An 18,731-nucleotide genomic window follows, 5' to 3' on the forward strand; every position below is an offset into this window, starting at 1 on the left:
GAGGCTGGACTAGATGACTCCCAGGGTCTCTTCCAACTCTACAATTCTATGATTCTATGTGTGGATAATAACCTCCTAATCACAGGGTTTTTCTTTCCTACTGGAGGTACATGGATTAGAAAACCTGTACACGCAGCAGCCTTCCAATCACAAATCGCCCACACAACCCTTTGTGCAATTAAAAATGTACAAATTTTCCTCCATCGATATAATATTGATGTAGAGAAATATTACATTATCAAAGGGCTAAAATGTCTGTTAACTACGTCTACTGTTATTTAACAGTAGAGTTTGCTTTGACAGATGTGCATTGGAAGAGACACACATGCTTAAGATCTTGGGCACAGATCTACCAAACATGTCTGTGGTGCTCTTCTACCCATTAACTTCAGAGCTGTACAAAGTAAGCTGGTGAGAGACGCACCAGTGCATGATGGATCGCACTCCTGTGTCATTAATAAGCATCATGCATTTCAACTGAAAATATGTACTCAGAAAGTTTCATCATACATAACATGGTTAAATATTTGACCAACTGAACGGCAATTTTAGTGGTTTATTTAAAATAATCTATACTTCTTTGAACATAGTCTCCAAGGTGACACAGCAGAATGAAAGTTAGATTTAAAAAATGATAATTGCAGGCCCCTTTTCCTTGTGCAATTTTATTGAAATTGTGCTTTGATATAATTTTATTAAAAAGCAAGCAGGCAAGATACCTATCAAACGCATAATCAAAAATGCTATACAGAAATGTAGAACTGGAGTTAAAAATGATTCTATAAATAAAACAAGTTAGACAACAGGGGAGGGGCAAGAGACGTAGAATGTTCAATCGCCTATAAAAAATTGAAATATTTAAATATATACAAACACATGTAAATAGTCAAAAATTCAACTGATACTCTTCTCTCAAAGGCCTCAGAGAGTAGAATAGGGCCACAGTTAAGTCCTGGAAGACAAAGCAGAGCATACAAACAAGTCCTTCAGGATCAGGGTCTCTGCAAGACCCGAGCCATGCTTTACTTTACTGAAAAACCAAAATCAGTTCTGCAAGTTTGGGTACTTGCTTCTGCTTCTTTTGGTGAGCACCTCGCTGATCTGGCGATCGAGCTCATTCACAATGTGGTCTTCGTGGCTATACACTCCTGTCCTCAGCAAGGTATCCCTCTCCTCTATCAGGCGTGCAAGGTAGTCATCTAAACTCTCATCCACTTGCCGCATGTGAGAATTTTGCATCTGCAACCCCAAAACCTCTTGGGGATCTGGCGACTGCTTTTTGTCTTCTTCTTCCTGTTTTAATCTAAGGAGGAAAATCAAAGCAAATTCAGCAGATGCGTTTTGCATCCTGATCATCTGTATTTTGAGAACCAAATGGCCCACTAAAATTAATGGAAATGAAAAGCAAACTGAACAGAAAAGAAACAAATCCGATTATCCAACGAGAAGAGCCATCGTGCTTACTTTGTTGCATAAGCCTATTGCTGGAAGACAAGAATATTTTTTGACCCAGTGCCTATGTTTTTGAGTGATTTTTAACAAGAATTAAACTGTTTGAAAACACGTAGAAGGCACAAGGTCAAAAGGTACAGGAAGTACCGAGCCATTTAAAATATAAAGTGTTATGCTCGCTAGGGAGCTGACAGCAGGCACCATTAATGTGTCTTTTTATGCAGCAAACAGGTTTGCTTAGAACAAGAGGTAAAAAAGAAAAGCTTGCTGTAATAGCTACAGTCAAGATAAAAAACTGGGTCTGGTGGCCTTTGGCATAGATTTCCTATAATACAAGACTGTTATATTTTATAAATGGGCAAATATTACCTAAGGGACAGAAAGCTGTGTTCCTTTACTGGACTGACAGCCAATTAAATTTGACTTAGCTGAACCTTCACCTATTCAGCAGCAGAAGTAAAAATCCAACAAATGGCACAATACCTGTTCAGTTCATTTCTGATATCCTCTAGCTCTTGCCGTTGCGCCTTCCCCAATTCGTTGTTTTCTGCTGCCAGATACCGAAGTCTCATGTGTTCAAGCTCCTGCTGCTGTTTTTTAAGGCGGGCCATGGCACTCTCTTGCTCACGCTAAGGAAAAGCCAAGCCATCTACATTTAATCTCCCACAGATGTACACATTTATTTTATTTTTTACAGTTTACCTAGTTTGTGTGGATTGAGATCTCTTTGTCTTTCTCTCAAACACAGGGAAAATATTGCTGCGGGGTAACTTTCCTACAGAGGTAGTTTACAGGCATTAGACAAAGATCAAATTGAGTAAATGCACTGCAACTCGATATATGACACTTCCAGTTTGGAAGCAGCATAGAAATAATATGCATCAAGGAAGCATCAGCAAATCTTGCTCAATAAGTAGGAAAAGGCAGTAGGTTATTACGAGTGACTGAAGCACCGGAGCAGTTTTACTGAAGGGTCAACTAAGTTGTATCCACTAAGACTGACAACGGTGAGGAATAAAATAAATACCAAATTAAAGCAATAATATGCAAACCTCCACATTGATTAGCTGTGCATGATGCAGCTCTGCTGATGGCCCACAAATATACAGTAAGGAAACTTTAAAACAAGCACATTAAACTAGGACAGATATACATAAGATAATAGTCAGTGCTTTGTTTTAAAAGAGGAGACAGAAAATATTGAAAGCAAGCTGGATCATCTTGACTATAAACAGAGGCTTATGTCATATTGCTATCCAGTTGCTATCAAAACTGGAAAGTGATTACAAGTGCCTTCTGGACTTTCCAACAATGACACAGTCTGATAGTTGGAGAGAAATTTAAGATTACGGTAACACACATTAATAGTTGGGGTGGTGGATATCCAGTAGACTGCGCTGTACTCATAAGACCCCATCACTGCCTCTCCATAGAAGGAGCACACTCAACACAGTTTCAGTTGTACGAAGTGTGTATATTAAACACCATTAAGTTAGAAAAAAGCTTTGACTTATATCCTGTCCCCTACCAACGTAAGTCCTAAATGAGAAAGGGGAAAAAAATCATATACTCTGTGCATGCATCTTCCCATCCATATGCAAAGAGAGAGAGAGATTTGGATGTCTCATGTTGAGGTCACAGAAAACAACATGGCTACTCAACCTCTCCAATCAGTGATCTGATGGCACAAGGGTGCATAAGAAGGAGGGGGGAATATGCCAGCCCTAGAGGAACTAATGGGAGGAAGACTGGAAAAAAAAACCCCAATGAAACAAGAGCACTGGCATTATTCAGGAAGAAGCCCCCTTTCACCTTCTGTCCTAGCCAACTCAAGCCCAGCAAGGCATTTACTTTGTCACAGATTCTCACCTTCCCATCAAAGTAGAACCACTCTGTAAATCTATTATTTCAGGGGTCCCCAGACTATGGCCCACAGGCTGGATAAGGCCCGAGGGACTCATTTATCCAGCCCACGGTGACCCCCGCTGCACACTCTTACCGGCGTAGCGCTGCACTGCGTGGCTGCCCACTTCTGGATTGGAGGAGCACTGGAAGTAGCTTGTGCGCATGCGCAAGTGTGATTTGCGCATGTACAAGTGTTATTTCTAGTGCACATCCAGGGCGCACAAGCTATTTCCGGTGCTCCTCCTACCCGGAGTTGTGCCAGAAATAGCGTGTGCGCACGCATATGGGCACACTCTCCCCCACCCTCTTGGTGCTGGAGACACCAACCCAAGGCGCAGTACGTTAGCTGACCTCTGTATTATTTTGTCCTATCCAAAGCTAATTTGATAAGATTACTGACTCAAGCTTTGATGTGTAGTTGAAGGGCCCTATGTGCTATTATGGTGCCGAGTTGAGGCAAAGATAATAATAATAATTTTTTGTTTATACCCCACCCTCCCCAGCCAAGACCGGGCTCAGGGCAGCTAAGATGGCAAACCTAAAGGAGATGTTTCGATTAAATGTAGGAAGTAGCTTGATATAGGCTAGTTTTCTGTAAATCAATTAGAGAAGGTGTCTTTTTTGAGAAAAACATGGATCACTAGACTCCAGTTCCTATGTTTTCTTTAAAGATACCTTGTTGTCAGGAGACAATGGAGGAGTGACCCTTTGCGGGTGAAGTCAAACCGCTGGAAGGTTACCAAAATCCAGCTTGAATGAGGATCATATTGGGTAGCTGAATATATGAGACTACTCCACCTTATAATTCCAATTTTACTATTGTTACAGGGCTAAACACGGTATTACTGTTTGAGTTAGTGAACTGCATTTTATGATGTTTAATAACTTTAAACTTGTATTGGTTTTATATTGGGAATCAGTATGTTAGAAACCACATTTATTTGACACTAAAAGGTGGTTAAAAATCTTAATTCTCCACAACCAAGACAACTTGTTTTCTGCACCAGTTTCTATGCACACGTCAGAAACTAATGAGAAAAATAGAGCATTTACTATGCTGTATAAAGCCTAAGGTAATTTTCACAGAACCCAGTGAAAGATATCTGTAGAAATCATGACAGGTGTCCAAGCCACGAAAACAAGTTACATCTAAACATTCTTGTGAGAGCACCAAGTAATTTTTTGTTTTAAATATTTTACATGCTTCATAGTTTGAGAATGATTCTCATACTACAGTCCTATGTCTAACGCACAAGATTTATGATTATTTGAAACACATGATTTATGATGATTAGCTCAGAGGCTTGTCAAAAAAATGAACTGTTTGCCAGTCGAATTTGGGGTAGAAAAGATTCTTTATCCATGTTTGGTATTGAAATGGGAGCTGCTTCATTCAAACTTCTTTCAGATACCTCAGCCTCATACAATGGACTTCCATGGAATGTAGCACCAGTGTTTTGCTGTAATGGTTATGTAAGATTACTGAAAAGCATGCCATCTGAAATTAATCTTTAAACATTCTTGTCTGCTTCATGCAAGTTGTACAGTTCTCCTTGCCCTCAAGTATCTTTGATCTTTTTTAATGATTTCATTGCTTGGTTTCATGCTTTATATTGCCGTAAACTGCTGCGATGTATCTTTATGATACAGCGGTATATAAATATTTGTATAATTTGAATAAATACATTAAATAAATGTTTGGGATCCATGTACCATAAGGACTGCCTTATTCTACATGAAAATGTCCAAGTTATAGGATAATTCACAGAGGCCCTTCACCAAATCCCTGAATCTTCTGCGGTGCAGACAGTGGAGTCCAGGGGAAGAGCCTCCTCTGTTGTGGCACCCTGGTTGTGGAGTACTTTCCCCAGAAAGGCTCTTTTCATTTGCCCAGGCCTTCCAGTATAAACTATTAGATGTACTTTTATGTTGTGAATTTCCTGTCTTTTTTAAAAGAAAAATTTAAAAGAAAAAGAAAAAAACATAATTTTATTCATCTAGGTTTTCAAGATAGCCTACAAAAGAGAACCATAAAACCAATATATAACACAGCAAAAACGTCAGAAACAAAAGCAATAATCTTTGATCTTTCAAGCCATACTTGGCCTCATTCAGAGGCTACTAGCTGGCCTGAATGTCTATAAGGAACCACTGTTTTTAGGGTACTAGCAAAGTAGTAAACAGTTCAGAAGGGGCATCCTGGCATCACCCGCAACGTATTATTGAACTGATCCTCAGATCACTTAAGCTTCAAGCAACTTGGATTTCACAAGTCTAGACAACTACAATAATCAAGTCATCCTTCAGCAACCTCATACTGTATTTAGAGCTACAGAAATACAAAAAGTGGGTCGTAATAGTTTACTTCCGTACAGTCCCAGCACAGAGAGTGTGTGTCTAATGACCCCTTGAGAGCAATTTCAATGATCCCATTAGTAAGTAATTACCTTGATTATGTTAACCACATATTGATAGGAAATATTTATCTACTGCTCTAGGTTCTCTGGAGTCTGTTATATCTGAATAGCAAGGGTACACTGCTGTTCACAAACCAAACACCTATATAGTCTAAGTATACTTATCTAGATTCTTTGGAGAGGCACATAAAATCCTTCATTGAGAATCGTTTTCCTTACTAATAGCCACCTCATGAAGAGCTGAAATTTATGATCTTTTCTCCTATTTTCAGATGCAAAAGCTAAAAACTACTCTCGTCATTTTATAGCAGTTCTGAAGAGTGGGAAGAACTGTTGGCATGCGAAGAAGTTGAGTTCTGTGTCTGCATTTCCCAGGAGGAAGGCACAACCAAGATACTGGAGTCGTTGATCACAACTCTCTCATGTCCAGCGCAGAAGAAAATCTCAGAGGGCAAGGAATTATTTCCCAATAGCAGCCACTGACAAAAAATACTTAACATAGAAAGGGAACTTTGTAATCCTTAATGTCAAATTACAAGGAGACGCCATATGAACATGGTGAGAGCTGTTTAACAGTGGAATGGACTACCTTCGAAGCTGATGGACGCTGCTTCATTGGATGTTTTTAAGCAGAGTTTGAATGGCCATCTATCAGGTTGTTTTTTTTAATAGTGATTTCTTCAGGGCATGGCATTGGACCAGACAGGGTTCCCTTCTAACTGTACAAATCCATGATTCTATGCTACTCCCAATAAACAAATCAATACTGTCTAAACTCTTGGCCTCCAAGTTCTACAACAGCAACAAATGTAAAAAAAAAAATAGTAAATCACCAATAATAAAAAATTAGTAAATCACTAATTTTTTTTTAAATCAGTCTACAAAATAACCCTTGCATCCTGCCAGGTGCTATAGCTAAGAGGCTCCTCAATCAAAGGAGAACAATCTTTATTTTGTCATAGCAGCTTATAAATCCAGAGGGAAGATGTAGACATACACACACTAGACTAAACAATGGCTAAATAGCGGCTACAATTCACTCTCCCACTTGTACATACCAAGCAAGTCTGTGGGAAAAAACGTACGACTGAAGCGAAGGAACTCAACTCCAGTTTTCTGAAAATAACCCAGAGCTGACAACTCACTAGGAGGGTCTGGATGGTTTCAAGACACAGTTTTTAACCGAGGCTCGGACTTCTAACTGTTTTTAAAGCAAAGATTTACATCCTCTCCTTGGCTAAATTACTTGTAAATTAATCACATTAATTACCTTGAGAGGATAAGCAGGAGGCTGGACAAGATAGAGCCAGTGTCAGCCAATAAAGTCTGTGTTTGTTTAAAACAAATGCACTGGTTTTGCTGTGAACAAATCCACACAGAGTACAAAAATGGTAAGACTTAAACTCTCTAATAACCACTTATCTCAAATGCACATACTTTTGAGTTTTTACAGAAACATTCGAAATCCAGACAGATCCCTTTGTAATCACCAAAAGCTGAATTGCAACATTCTTTCTAGTTACAACTGCATTGCAACATTGCTACAGTTCTCCAATTTTGGACTTCTCAGATTTACAAGCGCTGGTAATCTTATTGTCAAAAATTCAAGCTAAAATATAAATCGGTATATCAAAATATGTATTTGCTCTTTTTCGACTTCTGAAATTCCCTCATAAAGTTTTGACTTTAGGCAGAGTTTGGCAAAGCCAGTCTTATCGCTAGGCGAACTACACAGCTGCCTATGGAGGCAAAATTTTTAGGGTGCTTGGAGGCTGCAGGAAAACAAGGTGGGGGTCTTTCAGAGGACGTGTCATAGAGGTGCCACAGGGGGGTCTCCTGCCTGGATCTCCCCCACCCTGGCTTAATTTGAGGTAGCCCTCAGCTCCTGGAGGAAGCGGGGCAAACAGAAAACACACTTCCTCTGAGAATGTGCAGAGTGAAGAGGGGGATAGGACTCAAGAGTTTGCCTAGGGCACAAAATAGCAGTGGACTTTGGTGCTCATCTAAGGATGTACATTACAGTTTCATTAGTCTGTTGCAGCAAAGAAAGCAATGAGTCTTGTGGCACCTTAGCAACTAACAAAGTGATTATTTGGCTTAAGTTTTTGCAAGTATGTCCACCTCACATAGGGACGCGGGTGGTGCTGTGGGTTAAACCACAGAGCCCAGGACTTGCTGATCAGAAGGTCGGCGGTTCGAATCCCCACGATGGGGTGAGCTCCCGTTGCTCGGTCCCTGCTCCTGCCAACCTAGCAGTTTGAAAGCACGTCAAGTGCAAGTAGATAAATAGGTACCACTCCAGCGGGAAGGTAAATGGCGTTTCCATGCGCTGCTCTGGTTCGCCAGAAGCGGCTTAGTCATGCTGGCCACATGACCCGGAAGCTGTATGCTGGCTCCCTCGGCCAATAAAGCGAGATGAGCGCCGCGACCCCAGAGTCGGCCACAAGTGGACCTAATGGTCAGGGGTCCCTTTACCTTTACACTTGCCCAATGGCACAGGGAATGAGCCAGGCAAGAGGCCAAGAAAAGGCAGAATGCTTGTCTGCAGCCCAAGGAGCTGGCCCTTTAAGAGCCACAGTCTTTTGGCTAAGGTATTAGAAGTTGGGCCATGGGGGACTGGAAGAAGAGATGCAACCACTAGCCTGCCTTCCTATTTTATCCCTGTCGTAGGTAACTTTCACATGTGGGTCAGAATATCCTGCATTCCAGTGCCCTATGGCCAGCTTCCATCCATTCCCCGGCTATGGGTTTAATGCAGAATAGAGCAGCTGCATTACTTCTGTGCAACTGTCAGGGATTACATATTAAGGGAGGACATGCTAAGAAAGCGCCATGTCTCTGATCAGAGGGAAGAGAATGGCAACAACAAACAGATCTTCTTGCCATGAGACTCCTCTCTCCATGTGTAACAGTTCTCTTACTGCCTGTGCTTTCTTTCCTCCAAACCTAGGATCATGGGAAGCATGGGTTATATTCAACGTAGAACTAAGGTGAATGTTCTGTTAGCATAAGGATTTATCCTTGTGCATTGCGACATCCTCTCCCTGTCCTCCCCTGTATTCCCCTAAATCTGTTCTGTGGGTTCTTCTAACACTCTGGAGAAGATCTGGGAACAGCGAGATTAGGAGCACAGGGAAATCCCCTTGTGTTAGCACAAAAAATATTGGGGCAATATTTTTGCCCCCAGATATTTTGAGATCTTCATCATCTTCATTCTTACAGCTCTTACGTAGCACAGTGTATAAGTCTTTCCCATCACCACAAAAAAGAAGAAAAGCTTTTTTTCCATCGCATATTTAGTTGACCACCATTTTTATTAATCACTAGGTGATTCCAGAAATAACATGTTGATACTATATTGTGTTTTAATAGCTATCTTCAGAGTATACGGATTTTAGTTGTGCATTTCTATATTTTATATTTTAGTTTTTGCATTGAAAGAGGACTGTTACCTGCTCTGAGTAAAAGGAACAGAGAGGGCTAATATTTAAACTAAGATCGCATGGAATAAAGGGGCATTATGCTAAATACTTGAATGCTTTACATGATTCTATAATTCACAGCTTGACTATACTTTCTATTTTTGATTAATGGAAATCTGTTTAAACACTTCTCTGGCAATGGCCACAAAGCATTTGATCGCCTTTCCAAAGGCTTGCCAGCTGGGTTTTGTCATTAACATTTATTAACAATCCAAGATACGGCTTTTTGCGTCTAATTCTCACAACATAAATGTTTTGTATAGTTCTCCAGAGAGCTCTGGTGTGACAAGTTTCTGGCACAAATTACAACCCCATAGCTATTCACCAGAACCAATGTGAAATTAACATGGTATTAATCCAACTTAAACAAAAAATAACACAAATCATCAGAACTTAAGCAGACTTAACATTCCTCAAGGCCTCTAAATTTGTAATTTTATAGTCAAAACACAATGGAGGATTCTTTCGACCAGTTCATTTAAAAGGGTTTCAGTTTAGCTTTAGCACAGATGCACAAAGGAAGGTTAAATGTTTGACATGTTCTAAACAAGCTTTAACAGTCTTATTTCAAAGGGAAAAAGCACTGAGAAGTATAATCTAAGTTTTCATTCAGGCATTTGTTAACTTTTGGAAATGGCCTCATCGCGTTTTTCAGGAAAGCTTTTTTATTTTATTTTCAAGAAATGGGCGGGGAAGCTCCAGTCCATGGGTCAGTCTTGGCCTGCCAGGCTTTCTCATTTGGCATATGAGGACGGTTTGGGCAAATGACACCTGCCCACTCTACTCCAGATGTCATAAGAATAAGGGCAGTGCTAGGTCAAAAGGACAGGGCTTCGCTAAAGCCCCCTCACGTGGCTTCCAAAGGGCCTGACAACCAGCTGTTTGAAGCACTGATAAAGCAGAAATCCAGTGCTAAGCAGGATTGCCCATTTCCCAATAAGGGGGATGCGGCTTGGTCCAGGTGCATGCGAAAGCCACCTGCAAGAAAACCTCTCACATACTCAAACCCAGCACTAAGCACCTCACATCAGGAAAAGGAGGGCAATCCTGCTTGGTCCGGGTGTGCGGGAGAGCACCCAAACCTGCTCAGTTTGACTGCACTTCCAAAGCACATAGCAAGCAGCAAGGTGCTAATTTAAACAACGACAACAACACTTCATTTCAAAGGTTGACATTTTGGTGGCTGCTATGTGCTTTGAAATCCCAACTTTGGGACTTCAAAGCAGCCTCCCAAATCATTTCTGAAGTCAGGTGACTGACAAGTAGACAGCCCCCACTCACCTGTCAAACTTTGCCCATGAACCAAAAAGGTTGCCCACTCCTGCTTATAGCCAATCATAGAACATCAAAAACAGTAACACAGCCTCTGACAGTGATCCAGAGAACCTGTTCCATATCTGAAAGCAGCCTGTGGGTGCTTCAAATAATGCAGGGCTTTGTAGGGAAATCATCAAATAAGATGCAGCAACTTTGATTTAGGAGACAGTGAACTGCCCCAACTCATTACCTCTTAATCTCAAATTAAAATATACAGTGTGGAAATACTGATGTCATTGAGCAATGTTGCTGAGCAATGAATGTGGCAATGTTTGTGATGTACTTCGTACTCAAGAGAAACTACTTTCTCCAGGCAAAATGTACATCTAGGCTACAATTTTCCAAGTGTGTAAATATCACAGTATCCTCCCTGGTTTTTGTGGGCTGCAAAAGATGTCAGCAGGTGAGACAGCTATTGTTTTTCTCTCAAACGGTGAAAGATCTTTAAAAGCATCCTTGATAAACACTAATCTCTCCAGTTAGTTCTCCTAAGTAGGCACACCGCAGCAAGGCAGATTTGGCTTCACTAATGTACAGTGGTACCTCGGGTTACGTACGCTTCAGGTTACATACGCTTCAGGTTACAGACTCCGCTAACCCAGAAATAGTACCTCGGGTTAAGTACCTTGCTTCAAGATGAGAACAGAAATTGTGCTCCGGCGGTGCGGCGGCAGCAGGAGGCCCCATTAGCTAAAGTGGTGCTTCAGGTTAAGCCCAGTTTCAGGTTAAGAACGGACCTCCGGAACGAATTAAGTACTTAACCCGAGGTACCACTGTATACAGCAACTTCCTCTTCTTGTTCTCATGAGTGTTTCAAGGGTCAGAGAAGATTGGAGGGCCACATTCTGGCCCTGGGCTTTAGGTTCCCCACCAGTGATTTATCTTATATGTTACACACCTGTTTAAGCCTTGCTAGTTCCTTCAGCGCTCGCGCCCATTGCTGCTTGTAGTGTAGTTTTGCCTTGGTCGCCGATTCCAACTTCCTTTCAAGGTCCCCCTAATAAAGAGCAGAGTTCTATCAACAAACACTATAACCGTAGGAATAATCTTTATGCAACTGAATATACAAAACTTGTATTACAAAAATAGTTTAGTATAGCATGTAACTTCTAAAGCGGTAACACAATTTGATGTAAATACTGTGGCGCACAAGAATATCCTCGTTTAAGCATTAGCCTTATTTTTATTGTCCAACAAAGCAAAACTGGATTAGTCTGCAGTCTGAGACAGTTCATCTAAACAGTTCATGTAAACCATTTTTAAACATCTTCAAAGGACTCAAAGATAGCATTCATTTTTATATAAAAATCACTCGCTGTTCATATTTCAGCTTAATTGATGATGCAAGACTTGGCATGCCTGATCCTTGAAATTCTAGCTAATGTGTGCCTCTTAGTTTGGTTAGATTGCACCTTTTAAGTCTTCAGCTTGAAAGATCATGTCTCTGCATTAAATAACTCACGCTCCCTCAAAAGCAGCAGAAAATGTTTCCCCCCTTAACTGGTCTTCTTACGCATTGCCAGGCCAGGAGGACTTGTAAACTGCTTCTACTTCAGCTAGGAAAAATAAAACTATTCTGTTGGGGGCTACTGAATCCTGTAGGATCTGGAAGTATGACTTGAGGAGTAATATTCAGGCCAACTCCATGTCCCTGGTTAGAATTCAATGTCCAAAGCTGCAAGTTCTGTACAGAGGCTCAAGAAAAAGTAGAACCTGCTTCTAGATCAGTGATTTCCAAACCTGGGTCTCCAGCTGTTTTTGGACTATAATTCCCGTCATCCCTGACCACTAATCTTGTGAGCTAGAGATGATGGGAGTTGTAGTCCCAAAACAGCTGAAGACCCAAGTTTGGGAAACATTGTTCTAGATGCAGGAGTGAGGAACTGTGGCTCATCAGATGTTACTGGACTACAACTCCCATGGTCTCTGACCTTGGGCTACAATGGCAGAGTGTCACTAACCCTGTTAGTGGGTGGCGCTGTGAGTTATACCACAGAGCCTAGGACTCGCTGATCAGAAGGTCGGTGGTTCGAATCCCCACGACGGGGCGAGCTCCCGTTGCTTGGTCCCAGCTCCTGCCCACCTAGCAGTTCGAAAGCACATCAAAGTGCAAGTAGATAAATAGGTACCGCTCCAGCGGGAAGGTAAATGGCATTTCCGTGTGTTGCTCTGGTTTGCCAGAAGCAGCTTAGTCATGCTGGCCACATGACCCAGAAGCTGTATGCCGGCTCCCTCAGCCAATAAAGCGAGATGAGCACTGCAACCCCAGAGTCGGTCACGACTGGACCTAATGGTCAGGGGTCTCTTTACCTTTACCTTTAAGCAAGCAAGGACATATGTATGGACCTAATGGTTAATGGCTAGTGAACAAAGAGTCCTCATTTCTTTGGTTGTTGTTCTATCACATCGTAACACAGTTTTTTGTTGTTGTTGTTTTAAAAAGGCAGAATCTTATACATGCATTGAATATATATGACTGTCCAAACTGATGTTTGTGGGAACCAAATCTGTGGCAATAAAATGAAGTCTGAAGCTATTGCCTGGGAATTTGAGACAGTAGCTTAAAATCTGCATTCTTTCACAAGACTGGCTGGGGCAACCCAGCTAGATGGGTGGAGTATAAATAATAAAATTATTATTAAGAGTCCTTTCCTAACCCTTGCCAATTCCACACCCCAAAAGAGATAAAGAACTGCTTATCAGGAAAATCCCCCAATCTTTTCTTCTAAAACTGGATATATGTTACCTCTTCTGAGTCAAAGGCACAGATTAGAATTTTGAAAACTACATACATTCGCAGTGCTGTGAAACATGCAACATTTATAAATAACAAGCTCAAGCTATCAAAAGTAAGAAGAGCCCAAATGAAGCTACTGATACAACAAGATGGGTCTCTAGAGTTCATGTCCATCTAATGACAGGTCTCTGCCATGAATTAAGAATAATTTGCAAACACTTAACTTGGCTTACCATTTTTTTTTCCTACACAACAGTGGTAGTACCTCGATAACCAATGGTCTAAGAATATTTATTACAATTTATCCTGGATCAAAACCTCATTTTAGGTGTACTCTGCTTGAGTTATCAGTAACCATGAAATCTGGAAAATACTGCCACAGATGAACAGGAAAGGAATGTGAAACTCCTATCCCTGGCAAGCTCTTAAAAGCGACAGCATCTTCCAGAAGGATTCTTTTGTTTTGTTTATATTTATGATGCAAATTTTGTGGCTGGGTTAAATTTGGAGTTTATTCCATGTTTTTTTTCTTCTTGTTCATGCTGTCTACATTTAATCTGTTGTAAAATGCTGCTATTCTTTCTGAGCCTTCAGATAAAATTGTAGACATACCTTTTCTAAAGTTAGAATACTTATTTCGGATTGCAGCCGGATTTCTGGCTTGCTGCTTTGCTGTTCCTTGTATTGCTGAAACTCTTTCTCCAGAGTTTTATACTTGTTTTCCCAGTCATAAAGCTGTTAGAAGAAGAAGAAGAAACAGAAGTTGGATGAGTTTATGCCTAGATGATAACACAACAAAGAGCTGGAAGGAACATTTTGCCAAATACAGTGGTACCTCAGGTTACATGCGCTTCAAGTTACATACACTTCAGGTTACATACTCTGCTAACCCGGAAATAGTGCTTCAGGTTAAGAACTTTGCTTCAGGATGAGAACAGAAATCGGGCTCCGGCGGCGCGGCAGCAGCAGGAGGCCCCATTAGCTAAAGTGGTGCTTCAGGTTAAGACCAGTTTCATGTTAAGTACGGACCTCCAGAATGAATTAAGTACTTAACCTGAGGTACCACTGTAGAATACTCGTCTTCAACTGGTTCTCCAAAGAGCATCACAAAAGGAGCACTACTACCACACAAATAGATTGGCAAAGATTAAGAAATGGTTCCCCAAATATGACATTGCTTTATAGTTTTTACACACACACACACACACAGAGAGAGAGAGAGAGAGAGAGAGAGAGAGCGCTATGCACACCAAATATTAACAAGGGGAAAAAACTTCTTTGTGATGGCAGCCACCATTCCTCCTTGGGAAATCTGCTAGATTTCTCTTAATGATTTAGAAGGGCACTTGAGATTTTTTTGTTTCATTCCAACAGGCCTTTCTGAGTTACCCACTGCTGATTTTATGCAGTTTCCTCCTGTGCCTTGCACAGTACTACCAATAATGCAGTGAATGAACATTATTCTTATTCTTAACTGATTTTTAGGAAATTATTACCCACTTAAGACAAATCAAAAAAAGTCAACACATAAATGAGAAAAAAATAAGTATTTTGTTCACGCAAATTATTTATAAAGCTAAAGTATTATTTTTTTTAAAAATGCTTAAAATTATTGTGATAAGTAAATTCTTCCTTAGCAACATAGCAAGAGAAATGTAGAAAATAAAAGATATGGAGGATATCCAAGACGCTTGGATTTCTTGAAGGAAACCCAATAAACAGTGGATAAAACTCAAAAACGCCCTTCTAAAAAATGGGAGGGCCTTCGGTCCTGAGGAGATTCTCACAAATCTGTCAGTGAACATTTTAGAAGCACCAAGGATACACTGCGCACATAGTTTGGTCCTTAGCATTAAAGAGAGAGGGGTGCCCTCAGGAAGCACCACCAACCTAATCTCATGAATTAGCTGTAATTAACTTTTTTAAAAAACACATTTATTCAAAAGTTACAATACAGTTACAATACAATACTCTTTCAATCAATATATCCCCTCCACGGACCCCTCTGCAAGGCTGGTGGCATTATCTGGTCTCTCTTTTTTGCTTCTATTGAAGGAGAACAGGATATTTTAAAGCTCTAATTAACTTGGCCGTAAGATCACCCTTGTTTTCAAAAAAATCTATGTCCATTTCTACCATTAAATAAAGTTGTATCCAGTGCTTTCCCCCCCTAAACATTTCGTGAATCTTTCTACTTTTGTCCATTTACTGTATTTATTTTCCCCGATTTGAACTATAAAATGGTGATTTTCTTGAGTCACAGTAAGAGTACCCCTAAGCATTTTTTTAGGGAAAAAGCACTGGTTGTATCTAACTTGGAAAAGTTAAGTTCCACTCACTTGTTGCTGCAAGCGGATCTTGTCCTCTTCCAACTGCCTGAACCTAGATTTTTCCAGCTCCACCTGATGCATGCATTCTTCTTTGACTCGCCGCATTGCATCTTGAAGCTCCTGACGGTTTCGTTCATGCTCTGCTTGGAGCTCTTTCTTTGCTCTTTGGAGCTTAAAATTTAAAGCACACACACACACACACACACACACACACAGATTTCAGCACCAGTGGTTGTCCAGATGTAAACCTGTGCTGCCTCATTTAGAAAGCACGCTCGATTGACATTACTCTTACGAGTCACTCATGCATTTATTTGACCAACTTTAAAAATATGTAATAATAATAATAATAATAATAATAATAATAATAATAATAATAATAATAATAATACAATACTTTTAAACTTAGCCTAGCTGTGTGGAGTGTGTTCCACAACATCCATGGAGTTACGAGGGCAAAAAACCATGGCTCCTAGCCAGTGCTGGATTTACGTATAAGCTAAACAAGCTATAGCTTAGGGCTCCACTTTCTTGGGAGCCCAAAAATGTTTTAAAGGAAAAAAACAACTGGATGTACATTTCCAAAATATAAGATAAAAAACAAATAAAATGGCATTGGATACCTATTAGGTCCATAAATTACCATATAGCATATCTTCAGCACAAAAAACAGCGACAAATTGTTGCTGACAAAGGACAGCTAGACATATAAAGGGCCCCATTACCTTCAGTAGCTTAGGGCCTTATCAAATCTAAATCCGGCCCTGCTCCTAGCTATGTAGCAGCGATTTCTCTGCCAAATCTGATGGCTTTGCAGCTTTAAGTACAGGAACACTTGATGGCTACAAGATGCACCTTGCTTATTTTTTAGGTATTCCCACATATAAAAAATTATGCTCCTCTTTCTCTCCCCATCAACACCAACCTGCCAATGAACTAAAACATGCACACAAAAGCCCCAAAACTATGCACCAGAAAAAGCCACGTTCCATAGTGTGCAAAAATTCCAATCTGAGCACAAGTCTAAGATGAACTGGAACGGTTCTTTCGAGTTTTTAATAATAATAATAATAATAATAATAATAATAATAATAATACCCCGCCCATCTGGCTGGGCTTCCCCAGCCACTTTGGGCGGCTTCCAACAAAATATTAAAATACAGTAATACATCAAACATTAAAAGCTTCCCTAAACAGGGCTGCCTTCAGATGTCTTCTAAAAGTCTGGTAGTTGTTCTCTTTGACATCTGGTGGGAGGGTGTTCCACAGGGCGGGTCCACTACCGAGAAGGCCCTCTGCCTGGTTCCCTGAAATTTGGCTTCTCGCAATGAGGGAACCACCAGAAGGCCCTCGATGCTGGACCTCAGTGTCTGGGCTGAATGAAGCGGGTGGAGACGCTCCTTCAGATATACTGGACCGAGGACGTTTAGGGCTTTAAAGGTCAGCACCAACACTTTCAATTGTGCTTGGAAACGTACAGAAATGGTTTCTGTATGTGCACAGTACAAGATATAACATTGCGTTGCATATGTTTACCTCGGTTTCAGCACCAACAAGTTGCTTTTCACGCTTCTCTAAGTCAGTCAACGTTTTTTGAAGTTTTTCTTCCAAAACGGTATATTCTGCAACCTAGAATGTATACAGTTAAAATAATAATAATAATAATAATAATAATAATAATAATAATAATAATAATAATAATTCTTTCTAAACTGAACATGGTATTTGTTCTTGGATGACACTATATCCTTGCAAAAGAAACCAGATTTAAAATGAGCTTGAAATCCCACAAAACAAGTGACAACTTGACTTTTATGCACACAGTGGATTTCAAAATATTATGCATCAGAGCCTGCACTGCTAATAGACTTCAACAAGACTTAGGCCACAATCCTATACACATTTACCTGCGAGTAAAACTCAGTGGGGCATATTACAGTGCAGGATTGCTCTGCAAGACTAGCAGTATTATATATCTTTATTTTAACTCAACCGAAAGGAAATATATTGCAGCTTAATTCGTAAACAATTCCAGGGTATCTCTAAGGTGTGTTACCTAAAGTATTTTTGTGTAGGTTTTATGGGCTGTGTGTCTAGGTCTTCTTCTGGCAGCTAATGAAATACATCACCCTTTACCACCGCCAGCTATCATGACAGTTCATTCTGCTGTGAAGCATTTCAAAGGGGAAAGGGTCTTACCTTTTTCTTCACCAATGCTTCCCTCTCTCTGTCCCTTTTTCTCCACTCCTCTGCAACAGCCTGCATATGAGCTAGCTCCTTCTTCTTCAGCTGCGAAAAACAAAGGCAATTTCAAAATGTCTTCCTTCGAAAACCATAAAATTTGCATAACTCAGTCAGAACTATTGTGGAAGTCTTTCCTCAAGAAACTCAATGCTGCATGCAAATTAAATATTCAGGACATTGGGGGGAATTCCAGATCAAATACACAGACAGCTCCCATTATCAGTCCTGAAAACTGACTACAGGGCTATTAATTTTAAAATGATTGCTGGTAAGAGGCAATAGTTATGCATAGCCGTGTAAAGCTGAATGATATCTAAAGCTACCATAACCAGAAGCAAAATGGAGAACTTTACACCACATTTTCAAATTTATTTAAGTAGTCATAAAATGCTACCATAATTCATAGGCTAATAATAGCAGAACCATGCATTACAAAACATAATGGAAGCAGAAAGCTCCGATCTGGTGGAATGCTCTGTCACAAGAGACTAGGGCCCTGCGGGACTTGACATCTTTCCGCAGGGCCTGCAAGACAGAGCTATTCCACCAAGTCTTTGGCCAAGGCACAGCCTGACTCCCTCCTTTGGCAATCCTCACAGAACTCTAGCCCAATTGGTTGCCATTAATCTGATTGGAATTAATTTTATATTGAAATGATTTTAGAATGTTTTATCATTTTACTGTTGTTAGCCGCTCTGAGCCCAGCTTCGGCTGGGGAAGGCGGGGTATAAATAAAAATTATTATTATTATTATTATTATTATTATTATTATTATTATTATTATTAAAAGTGATTGGAAAAAGAGAGGTAAGCTTCCACTTGAATTCAACTGAAGCAGGAGAGATGG

General features: G+C 40.4%; 1 protein-coding gene across 2 annotated transcripts in view; it reads right to left on the minus strand.

Moving 5' to 3' along the window:
• Window positions 1–542: 542 nt before the first annotated feature.
• CEP120 (centrosomal protein 120) overlaps window positions 543–18,731 on the minus strand; it is a 38,280-nt gene continuing 20,091 nt past the window's right edge. For both annotated transcript variants that reach the window (XM_053408142.1, XM_053408143.1), the window contains 7 exons: window positions 17,840–17,929; window positions 17,177–17,269; window positions 15,650–15,811; window positions 13,923–14,045; window positions 11,472–11,570; window positions 1,936–2,081; window positions 543–1,303 (listed from right to left, as the gene is read on the minus strand). In XM_053408142.1, coding sequence (XP_053264117.1) covers window positions 1,045–1,303; window positions 1,936–2,081; window positions 11,472–11,570; window positions 13,923–14,045; window positions 15,650–15,811; window positions 17,177–17,269; window positions 17,840–17,929 — 972 coding nt within the window. In that variant the 3' untranslated portion in view covers window positions 543–1,044. The remainder of the gene's footprint in view (window positions 1,304–1,935; window positions 2,082–11,471; window positions 11,571–13,922; window positions 14,046–15,649; window positions 15,812–17,176; window positions 17,270–17,839; window positions 17,930–18,731) is intronic.

Source organism: Podarcis raffonei, chromosome 11 (assembly GCF_027172205.1).
Source record: "Podarcis raffonei isolate rPodRaf1 chromosome 11, rPodRaf1.pri, whole genome shotgun sequence".
In the NCBI taxonomy this organism is placed as follows: Eukaryota; Metazoa; Chordata; class Lepidosauria; order Squamata; family Lacertidae; genus Podarcis; species Podarcis raffonei.